This window comes from Jatropha curcas, chromosome 8, assembly GCF_041381405.1.
Source record: "Jatropha curcas cultivar XTBG-Jc1 chromosome 8, XTBG_Jcur_1.0, whole genome shotgun sequence".
Taxonomy (NCBI): Eukaryota; Viridiplantae; Streptophyta; class Magnoliopsida; order Malpighiales; family Euphorbiaceae; genus Jatropha; species Jatropha curcas.
In genome coordinates, this window is record NC_143158.1 from 19,923,420 (window position 1) to 19,945,009 (window position 21,590).

The window sequence follows — 21,590 nt, forward strand, 5'->3', positions numbered from 1 at the left end:
CATTTCTCCAGCAGTTTATATCAACTGATTTCATAAAAATCTCCATTCTAGTTTTCCAGTAAGAGTAATTAGAGCCATTGAACAAAGGAGGTCTAGAAACAGATTGTCCTTCTAAAGAAGAAAGAGGAAGTGGGGTTGCCATGGGATCTTATCTCTTAAGCGGTTAAGCTTAGGTAAGTCAAGAGCCAAGGCTCTGATACCAGATTGTGGGTCCCGAATATATATGGCACAACCCAAGAGGAGGGGTGAATTGGGTTTTCTAAAAACTGAAATAAATTTTAGAAATTCTAAACAGAAATTAGAATTCTAAGCACAGCGGAAAACAGACAGAACTTTGTGAGAATAGAATATGGATTAGAATATCCTCACAATGTTCTAATTGCAAAAGATAGAAAGTCTGTGCAAAGTGCAGCTATTGATTAGAACAGCTTTACACTGACTTATACACTATCAGAGCTACTTTATGAATGAAAGTTATAGAAATTGAAACTTCCTCATAAAGTTTGAGAAAACATATAAAGCTATGCGAAAGACAGTTATTAAAATCAAAACTACTTCACAGAGCCTTAATAAAATATTAGAACAACTTTATGATGGAGAGCTATCAAGATTAGAACATCCTCATAAAGTTTAGAACATTAAATAGAAACCCAATCAGTGAATAATACTGGGAATAGAACAATAGTTAGAACATTGTATATTCACTTTATTAGAATACTAGAGTTCTAATGTTCAGAATAGATAAGACTTATTGCCGTTTTTAGAACATCTGAATTATTAACAATTTCAGCGTTTCTAAAAATTAAACAAGAGTGTAACAGAGACAGTATCAACCAAACTTCAGAAATAAAGAGATCAACATCGAGAGTTATAGTGGTTCAGCACTAACTCGGCTACATCCACTCCCCAAGACGCATCTTGAGATCCTCAACTAAGTTATCTCTTTTAAAGGGTAAGAGACAAACCAACAGTACAAGGCAATAGATCAAAAACCTAGATCTACCCTTTTTGTCCCACTAGATTTTCCAAAGGTTCTAGTTAACCTCAACCCTTTCTGTTTTTGGTAGAGTACAGAAAACTCGATTCAAGACATTACTATCCCACACATGGAGAAGGTCGCTTGATAACCTCTATCTCAATAGTTTCTAACCTAAGCTATTACACACAAAAGTTTAACAAATAACGAGCTTGTATACTATAGAATACAAATTCTAAATAGACAGAAAGAAACGCCTATATAAGCACAGGAAAAACAATTTTATCAGATTAGAAGATCGATTTGAACACAGAATTGTTTTTCAAAAGTAATTGTAAAAATTCTTTTCACTTTAAATAATGAAAACGTTAAGTGTAGAGATGAAAAGAAAATGGGGGTAGAGAGTAAGTTTTGAGAGATAAGGATTCGTTCAATGAGAGAGTGCTCTTAAACAAAAACTCTTACTTCACCAAAAGTTTAAGGCGTGAATGTTCCTTTATATAGGAAGCAAAGGAGCTGTCACCTTTTGAAAAGAGATAGAAATCATAATATCTTCTTTCCTTGTTTAGAGGATATGAAAATCTTTGTTACCAAAAATTATTTTATCCCTTTTGGTAAGAGAATAAAACCCGATTTTTCCTTTAGAAAAGATTTTCGACAGCATTTGTTTCGAAAGGATATTCTTACTAAAACCGAAAGGGATTCTCTTTCATTTTTAAGGTAAGAAAATAATTTTAAGTACTTTAGATCTATCAAAATATTATTTCCGAAAAGAGAGTGATTGTATTGCCAAAAACATTTAGAGAAGAGATCTCTATAGTTTTTAGGAAAACAAAACTTTTCGATTTAAAGGCATATTTTCGAAAATACATTATTTTGGAGAAAACTAATTTTCTGAAAAATATTTTTGAGAGAAAAAGATTTTTATGCTCATATATGGATTTTCTCTCTATCCTACAAAGTTTCCTAAAATCCTAGCTACTAGGTTCTTCGAAATCTTCACACTCAATGTAGGACTTACCTTGTACAATTTCTTTCCATAGAAATTCTGAATAAAATAAAATTAGCACAAATAACATAATTTTAAATTTATTCGTTTTGTATTAATCATCAAAATCTGAGATTAAAAATCGACCCTTGAGCCAACAGGCCTTCCCAACAATAGAGCATAATTGGCCAAAATATCCAAGACAACTATATCTACCCAACTTTCTATAGTTCCCATCGAAATCTTTGCCTTGAAAGTGCCCTTAGCATTACGCATGGTGTTGTCATATGCTTTAACTACCATGTTAGACGACTCAAGTTCCGACTCCTCAATCTTAAATTTGGACAGCATCTTCAGTGGGCATACACACAATGCCGACCCGTTATCCACCATCACATTGCGAGTTTCCTGCCCATTAACAGCAACCTAGATGTACAGAGGCTTGAAGTGATTCCTACCTTCCGGAGGAAGATCGGAATCAAAGAAGGTGATCTCACCAATCCTGCGCTGTAACACATTGATCATATCCACGCTCTGGATTCTAGCAGGAACTCTAACAAATGTCATAGCCTCTAATCAAGATTCTCTGTGCTCCTTTGAGGCTATCAGCAAATCCCACAGTGAGATGTCAGCCTTAGTCCTCTATAGCTGAATCAATACTGAATTTGCTGTTACGCTGCTTGGTATTTTGTTTTGACTACTCTCACCCACTTCAATAGTCTTCCTTTGTACCTTTCCCACTTCATCTTCCTTCTTCTTTTCCTTGGGTTGTTCTTCACCCTTATCTGGTGCTTTCTTTCCCATCCCATCGGTGGCAACTCCTTTTCCTTTAGACTGAGCATTGTTATCTGGATTATACACACGACCACTTCTGGTTAAGCTCTGGATGCCCACTTCATTTATATCCTCATCACTGCTATAGTACCATTGGTCTATTTGATTAGCCAAACTCTATTGAATAGCCAGTTGAATCTGCTCATCCTCGCTTTCTGGTACTTCACCCACCTTAACTGTGATGCTCTTCTCGATTTCAATCTTCACAGGCCTCTTTTCTTCTTCCTCCTCACTGCTGCAATCATCCCAGATGTTCAACATGGCACACATCCTTTCCTCCCATTTGGCTTCTGCCAACACCAGTTCTTCCGGCAGACCACTCCCAATTGCATTAACCGACCTCCCGTTTGAGACTTGTGGGGTGGGTAGTTATACTGGTATTGTGGCAATGGATTATTCTTTGTGCTCGGCTTATTCCTTTCAGACGGTTTGGTAATCTTCCCACTGTCTATTAGATCTTGAATGTCGTGCCTTAACTTGAAGCAGTCATCAGTCGCATGACCCTTGCACTGATGATACTCGCATTCCCGGTCCATAAACCTACCCCGGACAGGCTTAGCTGGATTAACTGATAATTTGGACAGCACGCCATTCTTGATACAAGACCTCATGACCATGCTTAAAGGTCTGCCCAAGTTAGTGAACTCCGTTCTTACTTTCTCGTTGACAACTCCAACCGTGTTACTATTTCCTGACTGGTTTGTGGCACTATTTCCAGCATTTCTATCAGTATAGGAGGATCGGTAGTTACCAAACCCTTGGTTCTTCTTCTTTTCATCCTTGTACACCTCTTCGATATTCAATCCAGCCCTCTGAACTAGAGAAAAATCCGTGAGAGGTTGGGCCAGCATCCTCTCCTTAAAGAAAGGTAGGAGGCTTCAACTGAAAATCCTGATCAGCTCCTGGTCCTTTGGCCTTGTCTGGACCATGAACAGTTTTGTTCTCCACCTTCTGTAATAATCTAAGAAACTTTCATCCTTTTCCTGCCTTAAACTCTCCAAGTCACGCAGGCCGAACTCATCACTGTCATCTGTCTTGAAGTGCTTGAGAAAAGCAGTCTGTAGCTTAACCCAATTTCTCTATGTTTCCATATCCAAGCCATCATACCTTCTCCTGTAACTCCTGTGCAGTGTCTGAGGAAATGCTCATAAAACATCTTCCTCATTATATCAGTTCATTTGGGAGACCCGGAGGAACTCAGACAGATGGGATCGAGGGTCATTGTCTCCTTCAAACAAGGTATGCTTGAAAGTCTTGAATGAAGTGGAACTGGTTGGATGGAAGATATATTCAGCCACGTGGAAATTAGTGACTGGGTCTTTCTCTTTTGCAACATACATTTTCTCCACTTTATCCTTCAGTTCTGCAAACTGCTTAGCCAGATCATTCTCAATTGGAACAGCATTACCAGCAGAGGCCTGATTATTTGAAGTGGGTTCTGGAATTTCCCTTTCCTCAACCATAGGCTGGTTGCTTGAAGAGGGAGGAACCGGGTTGTGTGCCCTCTCTTGGACAAAGGCAGCAGCTATTATCTCAGTAATGGTCCTTAGCTGGGTTGGAGAAAAACCAGTCTCATTCACAGTGTTGTCAGCCATTTCTACTAGATTTGAATCAAAAACTGAATCCGATGAACTTGAACAGACCACAGGACTAAACGGAGCAGGCTCGGGGATTGGGGACACTCTGACCAAACGTTGACCAGGGCGTCGGTGCCAAGCTTTCGAAGCAATTTCCCAGGATGGATCAATTCTGACTAATAGATAGAAATACCTGAGTTAAAGTAGGTCTTGCATGTATGCATGAAGAATAGCAGCACATAGAATGAGGAATGCAGTTCAAATGTGCTGATCAGTATGGAAATAAGATCTCGGTTTCAACGACTGGACCCAAAATTCGGTGTGAATAATGCGGCAATAACTTATTTCGTATTCAAACATTTCTGGCATTATCTGTCGTCGACCGTTCCTTTTGGATTTTACAGTTGGCTATTTTCTCTCAAGTTCCTAACTTTTGCCTTGGAGTGAAAGAATTTCCAAGCGGAACACTTTTTATTATTTTTTTGTTTCTGTATCCTTACTTTTTGCCTTGGAACATATGGTCTACATATGGTCCCAAGTAGGATCTCGTTTTGTTTTGTTACAAATTCTGTAATCTCTCACTTACTTTTCAGATAATGGAAGAAATGTGAAAATACAAAGGAATCGCAACCCCCTTATAACTCCCTTTTCTTTTGGGTATAAATTCACTATAAATGATTGCATTATGTTATTCAAAATGAATTTGAGGTCCAGTCTCAAAATCAAGATCAAACGTCCATACTGAAAATTAGCCCTTAAATGCATGGCTGAAATGAAAAGTATTACGTGGTGCATGAATGCCACAACATATGAACAGTTTACAACATACAGGGGAACGGGAGTTAGGAAATGCATGCCTTCCAACCTTATCTCTCCCACACACAGATTCCTTTGGTATAAATTCCGACATCTGTTTCCTAGGATTTGGTCTAATCTCGACAACCAACAGGGGTTTTGAGATTGGAGATATAAACTCTTGGAAATGAATGCGGCAAAATAACAGCAAATAGAATCAGGTGTTCCTTAGGGGAAGTAACTAAGGTTTTTGACTACATGCATGGGCTTTAGTCGATTGGACTTACAAGGTCTAGGTTCCTCAAACAGGATTCGGGCTTTTTATGGGCCTACTCCTTTTGACGCACCTTTAAAGGTACTAGGCTTGCGGTTGGTACATTTGTTAATTCTTGGGTAGATGTAACTAAAACGCGATGTTTAGGCTGGATCCACCTTCGAAATTAACAAAAATACCGAAGGGTATCATGGGTAGAAAGTGGTGAGAAGAGAGAAAATGCGGAATGAATGCAAGATCCTAGAAAATAAAGGAAAGCATATAAACACGTACGGACGATTAAAGAATTTTCCAACGGCTTTCTAATCAATTTTTATTTAGAAAAAGTAGGCTTTAGAGTCAATTCCTAGTTGCAACCACCTAGTCGTTAAAAATAACTAGGGATTAGTGGTTGTAGTCCCCAGTGAAGTCGCCAATCTGTTTTCGCCGACCGCCCCCGAGTGACCCGAAAAACGCTCGATTCAAATTTTTGGTTTTGAAAATGATCTTACTTTGAACAAGTGGTGACAAAACCTTTTTATTGCACGCGATGCTGATAAATCGGTCTTATAAAACACTTTGAGTCGCCACCCATTTTTTCGGCAATGGGACCGTTTCCAATTAAACGTGACTTCATTTAACCCAATTTATTTAAGGCCAATTATTTTAAAAGACTAGTCAGGCGCACCGAGTGCGATTCTGGATAAGGGAATTGGGTACGTCAGCCCGTTGGAAGCCGACGCCCGAAAAACCGGCCTCTTTTAACCTACAATTTCTAATTTATTTTAATTTAGAAAAGCCAATTTATTTACATAAACCCAACCCGAATAAACCGAACCGAGTTCCTATGCGGAAAATCATTTAATCGTCCCAAATAAATGCATTCATTGCATTCATAATCATTCAAACCACACCAACCATTCAACCCACAGTAGTTAAGTCAAAGTAATCAAAAGACCCGCACTTGCCTTATGGTTAAAGGCAGGCCACAAACCGAACCTAAAATACATTCTACCCAATTTAAATCCAAGAAACCCTAAAAACCCGAAATCATGCATGATAATAAATTAATGTACTTAATTAAACTGCAATCTGCCCATAATTGGTTGTCTTTTGAATTATAAAAAGAATTGAATATTTATTTGATTGCACAAAATTATTATTTTAAAAAGAATAAAAATTATTTCTGGAACCCTAGAACAATAGCGTCACGCAGTTATTCTATGGAAGAACAGTCGCGTGACGGATCTCATAGTTACATGACGCATCTGTTCGTGACTTTGGAAAAATCTTCAGATTCATCAGTCGTTTATTTCAAATACAAGATTTAAACAAGAAAATAAAAGTGAAATAAAATTATAAATATGAACAGTTCCGTCACGCAACTAATCGGGACAATATAACTATATCTTGGACATGAACAGTTCCGTCACACAACTAGTAGCTGCGTGACGCAACTGCTCTGATACGTAACTACCTTTCAAACAACCTTTTTACATTTTCCTTTTTATCAAAACTTGTTTTAATATAACTCAGAAACATCCAATAATGGGCAGGGTACCGTTTAATCAATATCACACTACTAAATCATCAACAAAATAAATAATAACAAATTAATAACTAAAAATACCAAGAAAAGTTTAGATGATTACCTAACCCTCAGATTGAGGATTGTGAACAATCTGAACGTCTTAGGAACAAGGTTTCAAAGTCCCAGAAGTCTTTGTTCACCAAGTTTTAACAAAAATCTCTTTCTCTCTTTCTTTTCTCTCTTTTTTTTCTTTTTTTGTATGATTTTCATTCTTTTTATAATTAATCTCTAAGGCTGTTTTTCTTCAAGATAACTCAAAGGAGTTCTTGCAAAAAACCTCAGCCGCAAGTGTATATTTTTAGCCCTTAAAATTCCTCTCCAAAAATTCTCCCAAAATTTCTGCCTGTTTAAGATAAAAACACGGTATTTATATGGGTAGGGCAACAGAGGATAGCTGCGTCACGCAACTAACAGTTGCGTGACGGACCAGAGAGATGCGTGACGCAGCTCACTTTCTGGACTGTTGCCACGTATCCAAACAGAATGTAAAACCGTTTTGTCGGCTTTCAAGGTGACGTCATCTTAATTGGAGTTGCGTGACGCAACTATCAGTGCCGTCACGCACCTTATAGCTGCGTGACGCAGCTCTACTAAAAATCAGTCACTCTACGTTTGGTTTAAATCAATCCTTGGGTTTAAAGACTTTCGATCAACCATGACTCCTCATTCTGCGTCCTCGTATCCTCATCGGGTTAGGCGAGGGCATAAAGACACGCGTCAACACGAGCTGAAAAAGGAATTTTAGTAGGCTACAGTAGTGAATCCAAAGCCTACAGAATTTGAATCCTGTTACTAAACAGGTGTATGTCAGCAGGAGTGTCAAATTCGATGAGAAAGGTGAATGGGATTGGAGTAAAATGGAGCCAGGAAATTCTAAATCAGTTCTTGAACAAGATCATTTTCAGCAAGAGTAAGAACTTCCAGTTGATAATGAAGAAGAATCAGATGAAGATGATTATGCAATTTGAGGAACCAGATCCCTAGAGGAAATTTACAGTAGATGTAATGTTGTCTCACTTGAACCAACTCAGGTGGATGAAGCCTTAAAATTGCCTGAGTTGAGAGCTGCCATGGAGGAGGAGTTGAAGCTAATTATGAAGAATGAAATATGGATTTTAGTTCCTAGACCATTGAATAAGCATGTAATTGGAACTAAATGGGTATTCAAATTGAAATTAAATTCTGATGGCTCCATCAATAAGCACAAAGCAAGATATGTTGTTAAAGGCTACGTTTAACAACAAGGGGTTGATTTTTCAGAAACCTTTGCACCAGTTGCAAGATTTGACACTATCAGATTGATTTTGGCACTAGCAGCAAGTGAAGGCCGACAAGTCTTTCAATTGGATGTGAAATCAGCTTTCTTAAATGGTTCTTTGAAGGAAAAGTGTATATTGAGCAGCCTGAAGGTTTTAATGATGGAAGCAATAGAGTGTATTTGTTGAAGAAAGCACTTTATGGTATAAAACAGGCCCCAAGGGCCTGGTATGCCAAGATTGATCATTACTTGCTGAATTTGGGTTTTAAACGCAGCTTGAATGAGGCAACACTTTATGTAACTCAATAAGAAAGTGATGTGCTTATCGTTTCTGTCTACGTTGACGATATACTTGTCACAAGCAACAATTTACAATTAATTCAAGAATTCAGATTGGAGATGCAGCAGGTTTTTGAGATGAATGATCTTGGCTTAATGTGTTATTTCCTTGGGATAGAAATTGCTCAAGATAAGCAAGGGATTTTTATTTCACAAAAGAAATTTGCTTGGGAGCTACTTAAAAAATTTGAACTTAGCAAATGCAAACCAGTGAGTACACCTACGGCCCATGGAATAAAATTGCGAAAGGATGATAATTCTCACGCTATAGATGCTTCAACTTATAGGAGCGTGGTTGGTTCTTTGCTGTATTTATCTGTAACAAGACCAGATATCATGTCTGCAACAAATTTACTGTCGAGATTCATGAATTCTCCAATTGAAAACCATCTTACAGCAGCCAAACGAGTTCTGAGATATGTGCAAGGGACTGCTGAATTTGGTTTGTTTTATAGAAGATTAAATGGTGTGAAGTTGTTAGGGTTCTCAGATAGTGATTGGGCTAGTTCATTGGATGATATGAAGAGCACTACTGGTTTTTGTTTTTCACTTGGTTCTGCTGTCATTTGTTGGGGAACAAGAAAGCAAGCTTCAGTTGCTCAATCAACTGCAGAAGCAGAGTGTGTTGCAGCATCTGCTGCTGTAAACCAAGCTATTTGGTTGGAAAAGTGTTAGCTGATCTGAATTTTCAGCAAGAAAATCCAACTAAAATACTTTGTGACAACAAATCAGCTGTTGCTATGGTTAAAAATCCAATCTCCATGGAAAAACCAAGCATATAAAAATCAAGTATCATGCAATTTGTGAAGCTGAAAAGGAAAATGAAATTCAGATTGTTCATTGCAGTTCTGAAGACCAAACAGTAGATATTTTCACCAAGGCATTGCAAAAACCAAGATTTGAATTTCTTAGGAATAAACTTGTTGTTTGTCTCAACTCTTGCATCAAGGAGGAGTGTTAAAGTTATAGCTACAGCTCCATTGAAGCTAAAATTGATGCAAGTGTTGTTGACAGTTTTTGGAGAAATTTTGTTAAAGTCATTTAAATTTTGTTGTATTTTGTTGAAGTCAAGAAGTAGGTGAACTACCTTGCTTTTAGGTAAGTTCGGTGAACAAACTTCCTTGACTTATGGAAGGTTGGTGAACAAACTCAAGAATAGCTCTAGTATAAATTTTTACATTATGATGTAATGGAAATAATGAGATGTGAATATTTGTTTCTCCACACTTACAAAATCTGTAGATTTTTCATTTTCTGCAGAATTTTGCTTCTCTTTCTTATTTTTCTGCTCTTCTAAACCAACAATAAGAAAAGAATCAAAAAAATTAGGGAATAAAGACAAAACAAAAGAGATTAAATTATACCCATCAATGAACTAGAAGCCCTACCAAACCTAGATTTCTCGTTAATGTCCAAACTGAATTAAACCCACTATTTTTTTTTTTTTTTTTTTTTTGAGTGAATAATTGAATCCACTATACTTGAACATAAACTTCGATATAAACAATCAATCCAAAAATAAAATTAAATCAAACCAGATGCTACACACCTCAAATAAACGAACAAAACTAGATTGACATTTCAACAAATGAAGAACTGTAAAACTCATTCATGGAAAAAACTAATCCATGAGTTGCCTAATAATGGGCATCTTCTTCTTGACCTTCATAGTTGGTTTTGATAATAAGAGCGAATTATTTTGGGCAAGAGAGAATTGTAGCGTGAAAAGATTATAGCAATGCCAACCGCAGTCTGCCAATCTCTTAAAAGGGAGGAAGATGAGGAGGATATTTTGGAGAAAAAATTTATTTATCTCTCTTCAGACTGTTAAGTTTTCTTTTGACTTGTATTTTAACATTGCAAATATCGGACAGAATGATAATCTAGTTTAACGGATTAAAAACACAAGAGTTTACCAGTTTATTTTTTAAAAAAAATAAGGGTAAAGCAGTATTTCTCTTTTTTTTTTTTTTTTTTTTTTTTGCAAAATACAGTTTTCCCCACCATTATTTCATTTGAGTACCAATTAAGCCTGTTATGCAATCAATTGCTTACTTAGTAGTCAAATTAACCAAAACCCCCAATTAGAGATATAACTTAACCAAAACCCCCAAGTTTTTGCAATAAATTTATATGAGATTCATTTCATTTATAAATAAATTGAACAACTTTTCACTCCACTTAATTTTTTTCGTGTAAAGCAATAAATTTATATGAGACTACTTAATTTTTATAGTGTAAAACACAGATATCCAGACCCTATTATTGGAGACCATCTAATTCAGCTCGAGGCTTAGTCACAGTTAAGACTCTTCACCCCTCCCTACAAGTGTATCTAGTGGGGATCGAACACGAAAACTTTTTCCACATGTCCAGTCTACGTTTCCAATTGAACCATAACCTTAGGTTTTCACTTCACTTAACTAATATATATATATATATATATATATATATATATATATATCTTTCAAAACCATGTTCCCCATTATATTGTTATTCATTCTCATACATTATAATAAATTAAGGGTAATTTGATCAAATTATCTTTTATCTCTAAATTAAGAGCAAATTGTCATGGCATTTAATGTAAGGATGATATTTAAAGAACATTATTTATGACTCGTTAGATAGAGTACTGTGGGTATCACTGCTCAATCATTTAATATAGCGGGTTACGAGTAGCGAGTACCAAAAATTTATATCTGTATCCTACCCGTATCTATTATAAATAGTAATTTCACTACCCATATTCATTTCAAAATCATTTATAACTACGTACTTGTATCTATTTTAAATGGATCGGAGCGAAGCAGGTACTCTGGAATACTCAGTACCGCTTCCATCCCTACCCATTACCTTAAATTTTGGATTGAATTTGAATATTTTCCCAATTGCTGACTTACAGTCAGTCTTAAACCAAATTCCAAGGTTAGATCTCACCTAGAAATTAAATTTAAATATTGTAAAAAATTTCAATAGTATGAAACCATTTTTTCTTCAGTACTATATATATTCTGTTATTTTCACATTCATTAATTTTCTTCTACAATACAATAGAGGAAAGACGATGCCTTAAGAAACCTTTTGTTTTTCTTTTCCTTTTTTTTATTTTTTTTTGAGTATGCCTTAAGAAACTAATTAACTAACCCATGTTTCAATTAAGTATTAGCGGACGAATTTTCCCGTATTTTATAAATTTTGTGTGTTTTATTCATATAATTAATGTCTTAATTATCTTCCGTATTTTATTTGTGCACTTTTTTTTTTTAAAAGTCATCAAATAGGGGAACTATTCTAGTCCCCGAAATGTTTATTTGAACACGATTAAATAAATTAAAATTACAAGTCAATACTTACAGCTAATTACACTTTGACTTTTAGCATTACAAATTTAAATATATTTTTTTTAGTTAAAAAAAAAGGCTAAATCACAAAAAAAGCTTGAAAACAAAAGCTTCAACTTCGTGGTTTTTGACAAATTTAATTAATATTTTTAATTTTATTAATTAGAACCTCAAACTTATTTTTCTTTATCAATTACGGTCTCTGTCCATAACCTATTAGTTTAATGATCTCACAGAACGCCAGGTTATATCTATGTGGCTGTTGTTTAGCTACTCATTATTGCTTTAAGAAAATTTAAGTTGAAAGATTGTCTTGTTGAGGCAATCTCCTTCTTGTTCCACTACAAACTTAAAAGAATCTTTATAGTTTTACGACTAATAGACGTTTGATGGACCCTCGGTCAGTAACTCAAATTGTCAACACCTCCACGGTCAGCCAAGTAGCTAGGTCCAGGCATGGCCAAATCACGGTTCATGGAACCGGAACCGCCGGTTCGAACCGGTTCCGAACCGGAACCGGAACCGGTGCGAACCGGAACCGGGACGAACCGGAACCGGAACCGAAAGATTCCGGTTCGGTTCCGGTTCCAGATATTCTAGAACCAGAACCGGCGGTTCCAGAAAACCGGCCGGAACCGGTTGGAACCGCCGGTTCTCCGGCCGGTTAGAACCGCCGGTTCGAACCGGCGGTTCTAGCCGTTGTAACTGTCAGATTTTGAATTTTTTTTTTTTTTTTTTTTTTTAAATTTGTTGTAAAATCTCTTAATTACCCGTCCCAACGGCTATAAACGGCTATATAACGGCTAGTTTTAAGGGTATTTTGGGAAAAAAGAATTTTTGGATTTATTATAAATACCTCATTTTATTTACAAATTAATTACAAAAAAATCTCAACTCTCTCTACTTACTTTATCTCTACAATATACTACACTCTCTACTTACTCTCTATACAATATACTACACTCTACTCTATATTATTCATTTATTCTTCTCTACTCTATAATCTCTCTTATTAATTAATTATTGTCTCTATTTTTTTTTATTCAATTTTCCAAATTATATTTTATTATCATATAATGGCAAGTGGAGGAAACTCAAATTCGGGTAAGGGCAAGGGAAAAATTGGAGAATCATCTATTCCTACAAACGACATCTATAATATAATTCCCGAGCAATTTAATTTTGAGGGGTTTCCAAATGAAAGTTTGGATATTCCAACTCAAGAATCCGAATTTAATGAGCAATTTCAAGAAGATGAAGATTTAATGAGCAATCCGAATTTAACCCGTCTTCAAAATTTAAATTTTTTTTATTCTATTTTTTAAATTTTTTATGTTGAATTAATTTTTTTTTACACCGTTCTTCAAGATTTAAAATTTTTTAGGTGTATTTTTCAATTTTTTATGTTCAAAAAAGAAATTTTTTTAAACCGGTTTTCAAATTTTAAAATGTTAAAATTATGCGATTCGCCGGAAAACCGATCGGAACCGTCGGTTTTGTAATCGGATCGGAACCGGAACCGGAACCGGTCCTGTACGGTTCGGTTCCGGTTCCAGAAAATCTGGAACCAGAACCGCCGGTTCCGGAACCGTGGCCAAGCCTAGCTAGGTCTTGGCTCCTGCAACTACATCACATAATCATATCTAATTGAATTCTGAATGGAGATCATAATTGAAAGTAAAATAAGCACAGGATATTAATTGACAAAATTAAAAGTATTGGTAAAATTTAAAAAAAAAAAAAAAACTCAAAGGTTGAGACTTTTTTGGGTCATTAATCCCTTAAAAAAAGTTCTTTTTTTTTTTTTTTTGTTATTTTCTAATTGTTAAATTATTATGTTATAAAGAATTTTAATTATATCAAATGTTTGTATTTTCACTACTAATAATATAAAAAATTTTAAATAATTAAACTAGTTAGAAGATAAAAATGTTAAATTATATGTAATTTGAAAAAATTTTTATGTATTTTTTAAATGAAAATAGCTTTATTAATTAATTAAATCAAGAGGAAGTAATATATATATATATATAGGAAGGATGGAGGAGATGAATTCTATTCAATCTCATCATACGTAGAATTAGTTACGCTTGCTAGCAAATGAACAACTTGATTTGGTGAACTTTAACAAAAGGCAACAAAAAATTATGTTCAATTAAATCATCAATGAACTAAATTACTAAAATCAGAAAATATGTTTCTAACAATAATTTTTCGGAATATATATATTTCATGTTTCTATCACTATTTATATTATTATAACTGTCTTACTAACGTGACAAACGACTATAAACTAATCCATATATTCATTTTAGAAATTTTAATTTTTTTTAGTAGAAATTTTAGTTTTTTTATTCCAATTGTAATTTTGAATTAGTTGAAATTTGAAACAGTACTCTAAAGTTATATGCTTTTCAAATTAATACTTTAAGCCATTTGCTGAAAGCTCAAATGATTAGAATTGTTTATTTGATTAAGTGTCTATAATTCCTAAGTATAAGAAGTCACTTTAACCCTTTATTTCCGATGTACAAAATGAGAAACAGACATAGTATTTGAATACAGACATGTAGGCTGAAGTGCAGATGCCTATCTAAACACCCTTATCGTAGAAACTTTTATTCATAAGCTCCATTATTCCATACACTTTTAAAGTTTAAATGGCTTAGTTTTCTTCTAATTTCCAGCTTCAGGTTTCACTTGTGTCTTGTTAGCAGCAAAGTGTCCGTGTCCGTGTCCGTGTCCGTGTCCGTGTCTGTGTCCGTGTCGGTGTCCTCCATGTCCCTTGTGTTTGTGTCTGTGTCCTTTATGTCCATGTCCATGTCCGCTTACTTGGACCTGGCTTAAATCTACGTTTGCAGTTTCCTCTGCAACAACGAGTTGATCACTAAGTGTTAAATACTACATATTAATTAAATCATACACATGTTGGCATTTGATGCTATAGTACTTCCCAAATACACAATGATAGAAAACAAAATGCAAGGCTAAGATGACAAAACTTACGAGTTTGAACTGTCTTAGCAAGTTCACCAGCAGAGACCTCAGATGAGATAAGAAGAAGAACAGCAAATGCAAGGCTAAGAAGAAGGAAAATCTTTGAGCAAGCCTTAACAATTTAGGACAAGGAAAAGAGATTTTTGCTCAAGTATGAGATGGGAATGGTGGAGTTAAAGGTCTCCTCTACTAATAAACATTTTGCAGGACAACAATTTTTTTTCCTCGTTGGGAGCCCAATTTGGGGGAAATAATTATCATGGACTATACAACAACAGGTAGCTATTACCTTGATTGAGCAAATTAGTAAAAATTCCTGTAATTAAGAGAACTTCCCACAATAAATCTCTCTTTAATAAGCCGTGATGAATGCAATATAATATAGTAAAATGCATTTTTTATTTAATCATTGTACCAGAAATATATTTGATTCGTTGCATTTTATTACGATTTACTAGAAGAAAACTAAAGCCATATTTGGTAAGTTATAATTAAAGATAATGTATATAGTTAATGGCATTTCTAGTATAATATTGAATTACAAATATTTTTTACTATTATTATTTTACTCCTTACATTCCATATATATAGACTTAGTTTGACTTTCACATAAATTAAGAAAAAGTAATTAATATAGTTGAATTATATCTTTTGTTTAGTTTTTTTCTCAAAATATCCCTTTGTAGTATTAAATGATGAACATCAATTTGGCATATGCATGTACATCAAATACGGATATATTAAGAAATTAGATAATAAATTATTTTTAAAAAGAAAATAGGACTATATTTTGGACAGACATAAAAGGAAAGTGAACCTATATATATTGGACGGAGGGAGTACGTTTCATTACTATGGTATATAGTGCAAGAGTTAGCTACATGATTGATTTTTATTTCTAGTTCTGATTTTTAAAAAAAAAAAAAAAATTTGTGATTGCATTTGACTAATGGAGTCGAAAAGTCAAGATTTAGATTAAAACAAGTAATTGAGATTCACATTTTACAATTTTTGATTTCTTGAGAATTCTCAAGATTCTAGAAGTTGCAGATTTATGATTTCTTTTGGCGTTAAGATATAGAATAAATTCACTGTTTGGAATAGCAATTACGTACTGTGAATATTAATTAGCTACTTACACATTTTCAAAGAAATGAGACTAATTATCTAAAGCAGAAAAGAAGAGTATGGAATGGAATTGCTAAGTTAATTTCTTTGTTTTGTTTTGTTTATATTGACTATTGAGTAGTTGGCTGGCCTTGGAATCCCATATCAGTTTCAAAATTTATATTTTTAGTTTACACATACTGGGACACTTTCACAAAATTATCATAATATTGTGAAGAAATGTATAATATCACCAATTCATATGTATTTAATATAAAATATGAATATAGAAAAATATTTCATCCCATAAAACTATGACAGCATAGAAGTAATTTTGTTTTATACATGAGAGATCCAATGCACCGGAATAATATTGTGGGCTACACTTTAGGGACAGCCTTCCCCTTTTAATAACATTCACTAAATTAGTGATATGCTTTGTAGTAGAGAAGACTCGAACTCGAAACTCGAAACTTCTCACTCCCTATCTCTTCTACAAGAGATAAAAAGATTAACCAGACCATACATGATTGGTCAGTATAGAAGTAATTGAAGTGACAAGTTCTTTTTGAAATATTTAAATTGATTTGAGTGAACAATTATATCCAATATTACATACGCATATATTCCTACAATTTTGGTCTGTTGGGTATATTCTTTCTACCCAGTAATTAATTACATCTAGCTTCAATTGTTGATTTCAAAATACTTTGGCACTAAATACATAAGTTCACCTAAAGTTATAAAGAATTTATTGTGCCACTAAAGTTACGAATTTGGTAACATTACAGTTCACTTCACACTAGGAATAGGGCAATAACATTTTTTTTTTTAAGTTTTTGACTTTTTATAACAAAATATTCATTTAAAATATGGTTAATATAATTTTTTAAATTAAATTTTTTATATTTTCAACCATTCAATGAAGAACGAAGTTAGGATTTATAAGGAAGGGGTGCAAACTTGTATATAAATTAGTAAGATAGAAAGAAAATATATATCAAGGGGACAAAATGTTTAAAGTGGATTTAAAAATTACAATTAACTAGGGTTCAAACCTTTTCAAAAGAGAAGGGAGGAAATTGTCTCTCTTCTAATTATCATAGCTCTACTCCTACATTTAATAAGTGTTTAATTAATATATTTTTATAATTTGGAGTATTAAGTAGATCCAATAGTGTTTAATTTAACTTAACTTTCATTTCATTAAAATATCCATATTTCCACTGCGTCATCATGATTGGTTAAAAAACCTCTTGTCACGTTATAAATTCATTTTTTTCTTTCTCTCGTTCTCATAACTTTTTCAACTTTTGGTTTGAAATCATGGCTGCGAGGACTAATAATGGGGACCGACAATCTGCAGAGCTAGAAGCTATTTATGCTCATCTAACTCTGGAGGAGAAACAAAGGAGGCTGGTTGTAGAGGAGACTAGGGATGAAGTAGAGGACCTGGTGGAGGACTGAAAGTGGTGTATTGTGGTGAGGCTTTTGACAGAGCTGTCGGTGAATTTTCTAGCTTTCAAAGAGACGATGGCTTCTGTTTGGCATCCAGATAGAGGTTATTGCAAAGGAACTGGGAAACAATGCTTTTCTTTTCCAGTTCTTTGATGAATGGGACCATGACAGAGTGACTAATGGAGGACCATCGAATTTTTTGCAGAATTTACTGGTGATGAGATCCTTGGTTCCAGGGGAAAATCGTAGACAAGTGGAACTAACAATTGTTAATTTATGTATCCAAGGGCATAACTTACCTATCAGTTTCATGTCAGAAAGGGTGGCTAAAAGTATTCGTTAATTTCTGGATCCAAGTGCATAACTTACCTATCGAGATTCAACGTGATCAATTTGCTTATGGAGAGTTCATGAAAGCTAAAAGTCGTAAGATTACTCAGATAGGAGAATGTTGGCTTCGATCGGAGTCACCTGTGGGAAGCGGTTCTGGGCGAGGCGATGGTTTCTTGGCTAGCCATGGTGGTCCCGTGGGGTAGAGTGGTTCCGTGGTTAAAGGTAGTGAGAATCCGGTGGAAGTTGAAATTCCTAATTTATAGGGATTTGGCAATAATGGTGCAAATCTGAACTCTCTTATTGTATCCAAATTAAAGACTACTTCCATGATTCTTGATAAGGCAAGTGGTGTGCATAGGAAGATTAGAGGGGAATATTCTTCTACAGACTTGGGGGATTATGGGTTAGCTATATGTGACCCAAAATGATGTAGGAAAGCAGACTCGGATGATGGTTTGGTTGTGGTTTGTGATCCTTGGAAGGCCCGAAAAACTTGATGATGGCAGGTTCTGGCGATCAGGCTTGCCAAGACCAATGAGTACTTTGAGCTGAAATGGTCGTGGGCTTGGGAACCTGCGTACAGTTTGGGAATAAAAAGACCACTTGTCTTCTAAGCGGCCCAATTTTGTTTTTTCAATTGAAACCTTAGTTGATTGGAACAAGGTTGATCGAGTTCGTGAGCGGTTGGGCTTTGAGGGTATTTTTGATATTTATCCAACGGGGCATGGAGGGGATATTGCTCTCTTGTGGTGATAAAAGTCCATGTGTTCTCTTATTAGCTCTTCTAAATATCATATTGACGTGAGGGTGGCTCTCACAGGCATGCTTGAGTTTTGGTTAATGGATTTTTATGGTGAGCCTAATCGTTAAAGATGCATGCAGTCTTGGAGTTTCCTTCACTCTTTGAAACATAAGTCTCAGTTGCCTTGGCTGGTAATTGGAGATTTTACTGATAATTTGTTTACGTCATAAGTTTGAGTTTCTTAGCCTCTATGGCTTATGGAAGGGTTTCGTAGTGCAGTTGAAGATTCGAGTCTTTTCGACTTGGGTTTTAATGGTGGTGTCTTCACAAGGGAGCGAGGTAAGGGTACTGCGGATTGGGTCTCTGAATGATAAGATAGGGGCACTAGCTAATTCTGAGTGGCTTGTTAAAATTCAAGATCCACTTAGAAATAGGGACAGTGATCATATTTCGATTTTTCTCTCGCTTGGTGTCACTATGGTTTAGTACATGGCTCGCCCCTTTCGCTTTGAAACTGCATGGTTACTAGAGGAGGATATTCGTACTATGGTTCAAGAAGGATGGGACGCAGGTAAGGATCTCTCTTTTGATCAATAAGCGGCTGGTTGTGTTACACGTTTGAAGAAACAGGGTATTGTTAAACGTCAGTGCTTTAAAGAGAATCTGCAGCACTATAAATCATAGATGGCTCATTTTAGAAGTCAAAATGATGCCCATTCCTTGCTTTCGTTTCGCACATGTAACATACTAGACCTGAAATATGAACATGACACATGTAACATGAATGTATAGATACACACATTTGCAATTGCTTGTGATAAATATTAGGCAATAATATGCGTAAAAATGAATATGCACATAAGCATCTAATAAGAATATGAGTATGCAAATACATGAATCTGAATACGTTTTGAACCCGAGAGGTTTGGCACTCTATCTTAGATACAAAGGATACATACATGTCTTTAAAAATCTCTCAGTACATCTATATATATGGTGTTTATAAATTAGTTAAATCAAGTGAAAATAATAAGACTGTTATGGAGAATTATGTCTATTTTGATTATTAAGTTAATTAAGACTGCCTTAATATGTTAATAATAGATTTTTAATCACAAGACTATGAGTTAATTAAAGCAGAAAATGATTATAGAGACTACTTAGAAGAAGGTTAAACATGCTCTAGCTAAAACGATGAGAAGCTAGCACGTGAAACACCTCAATTAGTGTTTTGATTAAGTACTTAATGATTTGGTGTTAAATAATCTAAGATATTTAGTAAAGGCCTAAACAAGATTAATTATGGGTTAATGAAGGATTATGGACTTGGTTAACATAAAAGAGAAGTTATTATTACAAGTGTGGGGAAAAACATGAATAAGCAAAACCTTAAGAATTTAAAAGAAAGTAAGAAGTCATATGCTTTGCACATGACTTGTAAGCTTATAAGAAAGCTTACTAGTTAACTAAATGAAAGAACAAAAGAAAGAGGAAAAAGGGAGAGAGAGGTCGACGCTAAGGAGAAGAACAAGAAGGAGAAGAGAGAGATAGGAACTTAAGGAATCAACTTGATTTTCAAAGGGCTTTTGTTGGAAATCACCTAAAGTAAATTAAATTTCTACTTAGTTTGTACTATTTACTTAATATTGAGAAGTTTGGGTTAGGGTTTCAAAGTAGAAAATTTAAAGGGGAGATTGATTTTGATGTTAACAAGTGATGTAAACATGATTTAAGTTGTTAATTAGTTGCTATTGAGTGAATAACAGATGAATTGAGCTTTAAATTTGATTGAATTAAGAAAATCATACTTGAAGGATGGAGGTTTTGTCAGTTCGAAATGATTGCAGAAATGATCATTTCGAAGAGAAAATCATATTTGAGGCTAAGTTAGAGGTCCATCCAATACGAGATGATTAGGGAGATGATCATTTCGTTTTGAATTGATGAGTTTAATTAGTTAATTAAGCATTCTAATAATACTATTAAGTGTTTGTTTGGAAGGAGTTATAATTAAATTGGGATTTCCATATTTGTATGGTTGTGGAAGTTTAAGGAACCTAAGAAATATCCATTATTTGATGTAATATTTGATGAATTTTGATGATGTTAATTGGTAAATAAATGATTCAATTGAGACTATAGGATTGTTAAGTTAGTGTTAAAGAATATGTGAAAATTTTTTCGGGGCCCCAAATTACAAAGAGAGATAAAAATGTTAAGCATTTAAGTCAAGCACACTAAGTGTTTGATTAAATGCCTAATTGAGTATTGAGGTACTTGTGAACCCCTTCCCCAAATGTCATAGGCATGTGATGCATATGATGAATGAGAAGAAATACACGTGATGTGTGTGAGTCGCCACCTTGTTTAATTATTTTAGGGTAAACTAGGAAAAAACCCTAAGTGACTCCATTTTTAATTAACCTAGTTACTAGATTAATTATCCCAATGATTAAGGCACAATCTACGAACCCGAGATGGATCCCGAGACTATGTCATGCCGATAAACTAACCGATGAATGAATGCTTTGCAAGGTAAATGATGGATTAATGAAATGTTTGAGTGATTTTGACTTGCCGCCCGGGGTGAAATCCCGAACGTGCCTACGTACTTCCGTTTGAATGGAAGATCAAAGTCAACGTAGTTCGATAGGCCTTCTTTGAAGGGCTTTGAGTGTGTATGCTTTGTGCATGATTTTGTGTATGCTTTGTGCATTTTGTGTGTATGCTTTGTGCATGATTTTGTGTATGCTTTGTGCATGATTTTGTGTATGCTTTGTGCATTTTTGTGTGTATGCTTTATGCATGATTGTGTGTATGCTTTGTGCATTTTGTGTGTATGCTTTGTGCATGAGTGTTTAGGCATTTCGCCAAAGATTAATTGATTTTTAGGCATGTTGCCAAAAATGTTGATTTTAATGGCTTTTAGCCAAAATGATTTGATTTAGGCAATTGTTGCCAAAATGTGCGATTTAGGCGATTGTCGCCAAAATGGTTG

At 34.8% G+C, this 21,590-nt stretch overlaps 1 protein-coding gene across 1 annotated transcript; it reads left to right on the forward strand.

Moving 5' to 3' along the window:
• The first annotated feature begins 7,669 nt into the window (after nt 1–7,669).
• On the forward strand, nt 7,670–9,286 carry LOC149494303 (uncharacterized). The gene is made up of 5 exons (XM_089725458.1): nt 7,670–7,705; nt 7,815–7,924; nt 7,991–8,174; nt 8,417–8,499; nt 8,899–9,286. Exons 1-5 carry the CDS (start codon nt 7,670–7,672, stop codon nt 9,284–9,286), a joined length of 801 nt encoding a protein of 266 aa, XP_089581584.1.
• Nucleotides 9,287–21,590: the final 12,304 nt, after the last annotated feature.

Coding starts and splice junctions, on each gene's coding strand:
- LOC149494303 (XM_089725458.1), top strand. CDS start 7,670: ATGACTCCTCATTCTGCGTCCTCGTATCCTCATCGG. Junction 7,925..7,990: donor CAAGATCATTTTCAGCAAGA/GTAAGAACTTCC, acceptor TTGAGGAACCAG/ATCCCTAGAGGAAATTTACA. Junction 8,500..8,898: donor AAACAGGCCCCAAGGGCCTG/GTATGCCAAGAT, acceptor TTCAACTTATAG/GAGCGTGGTTGGTTCTTTGC.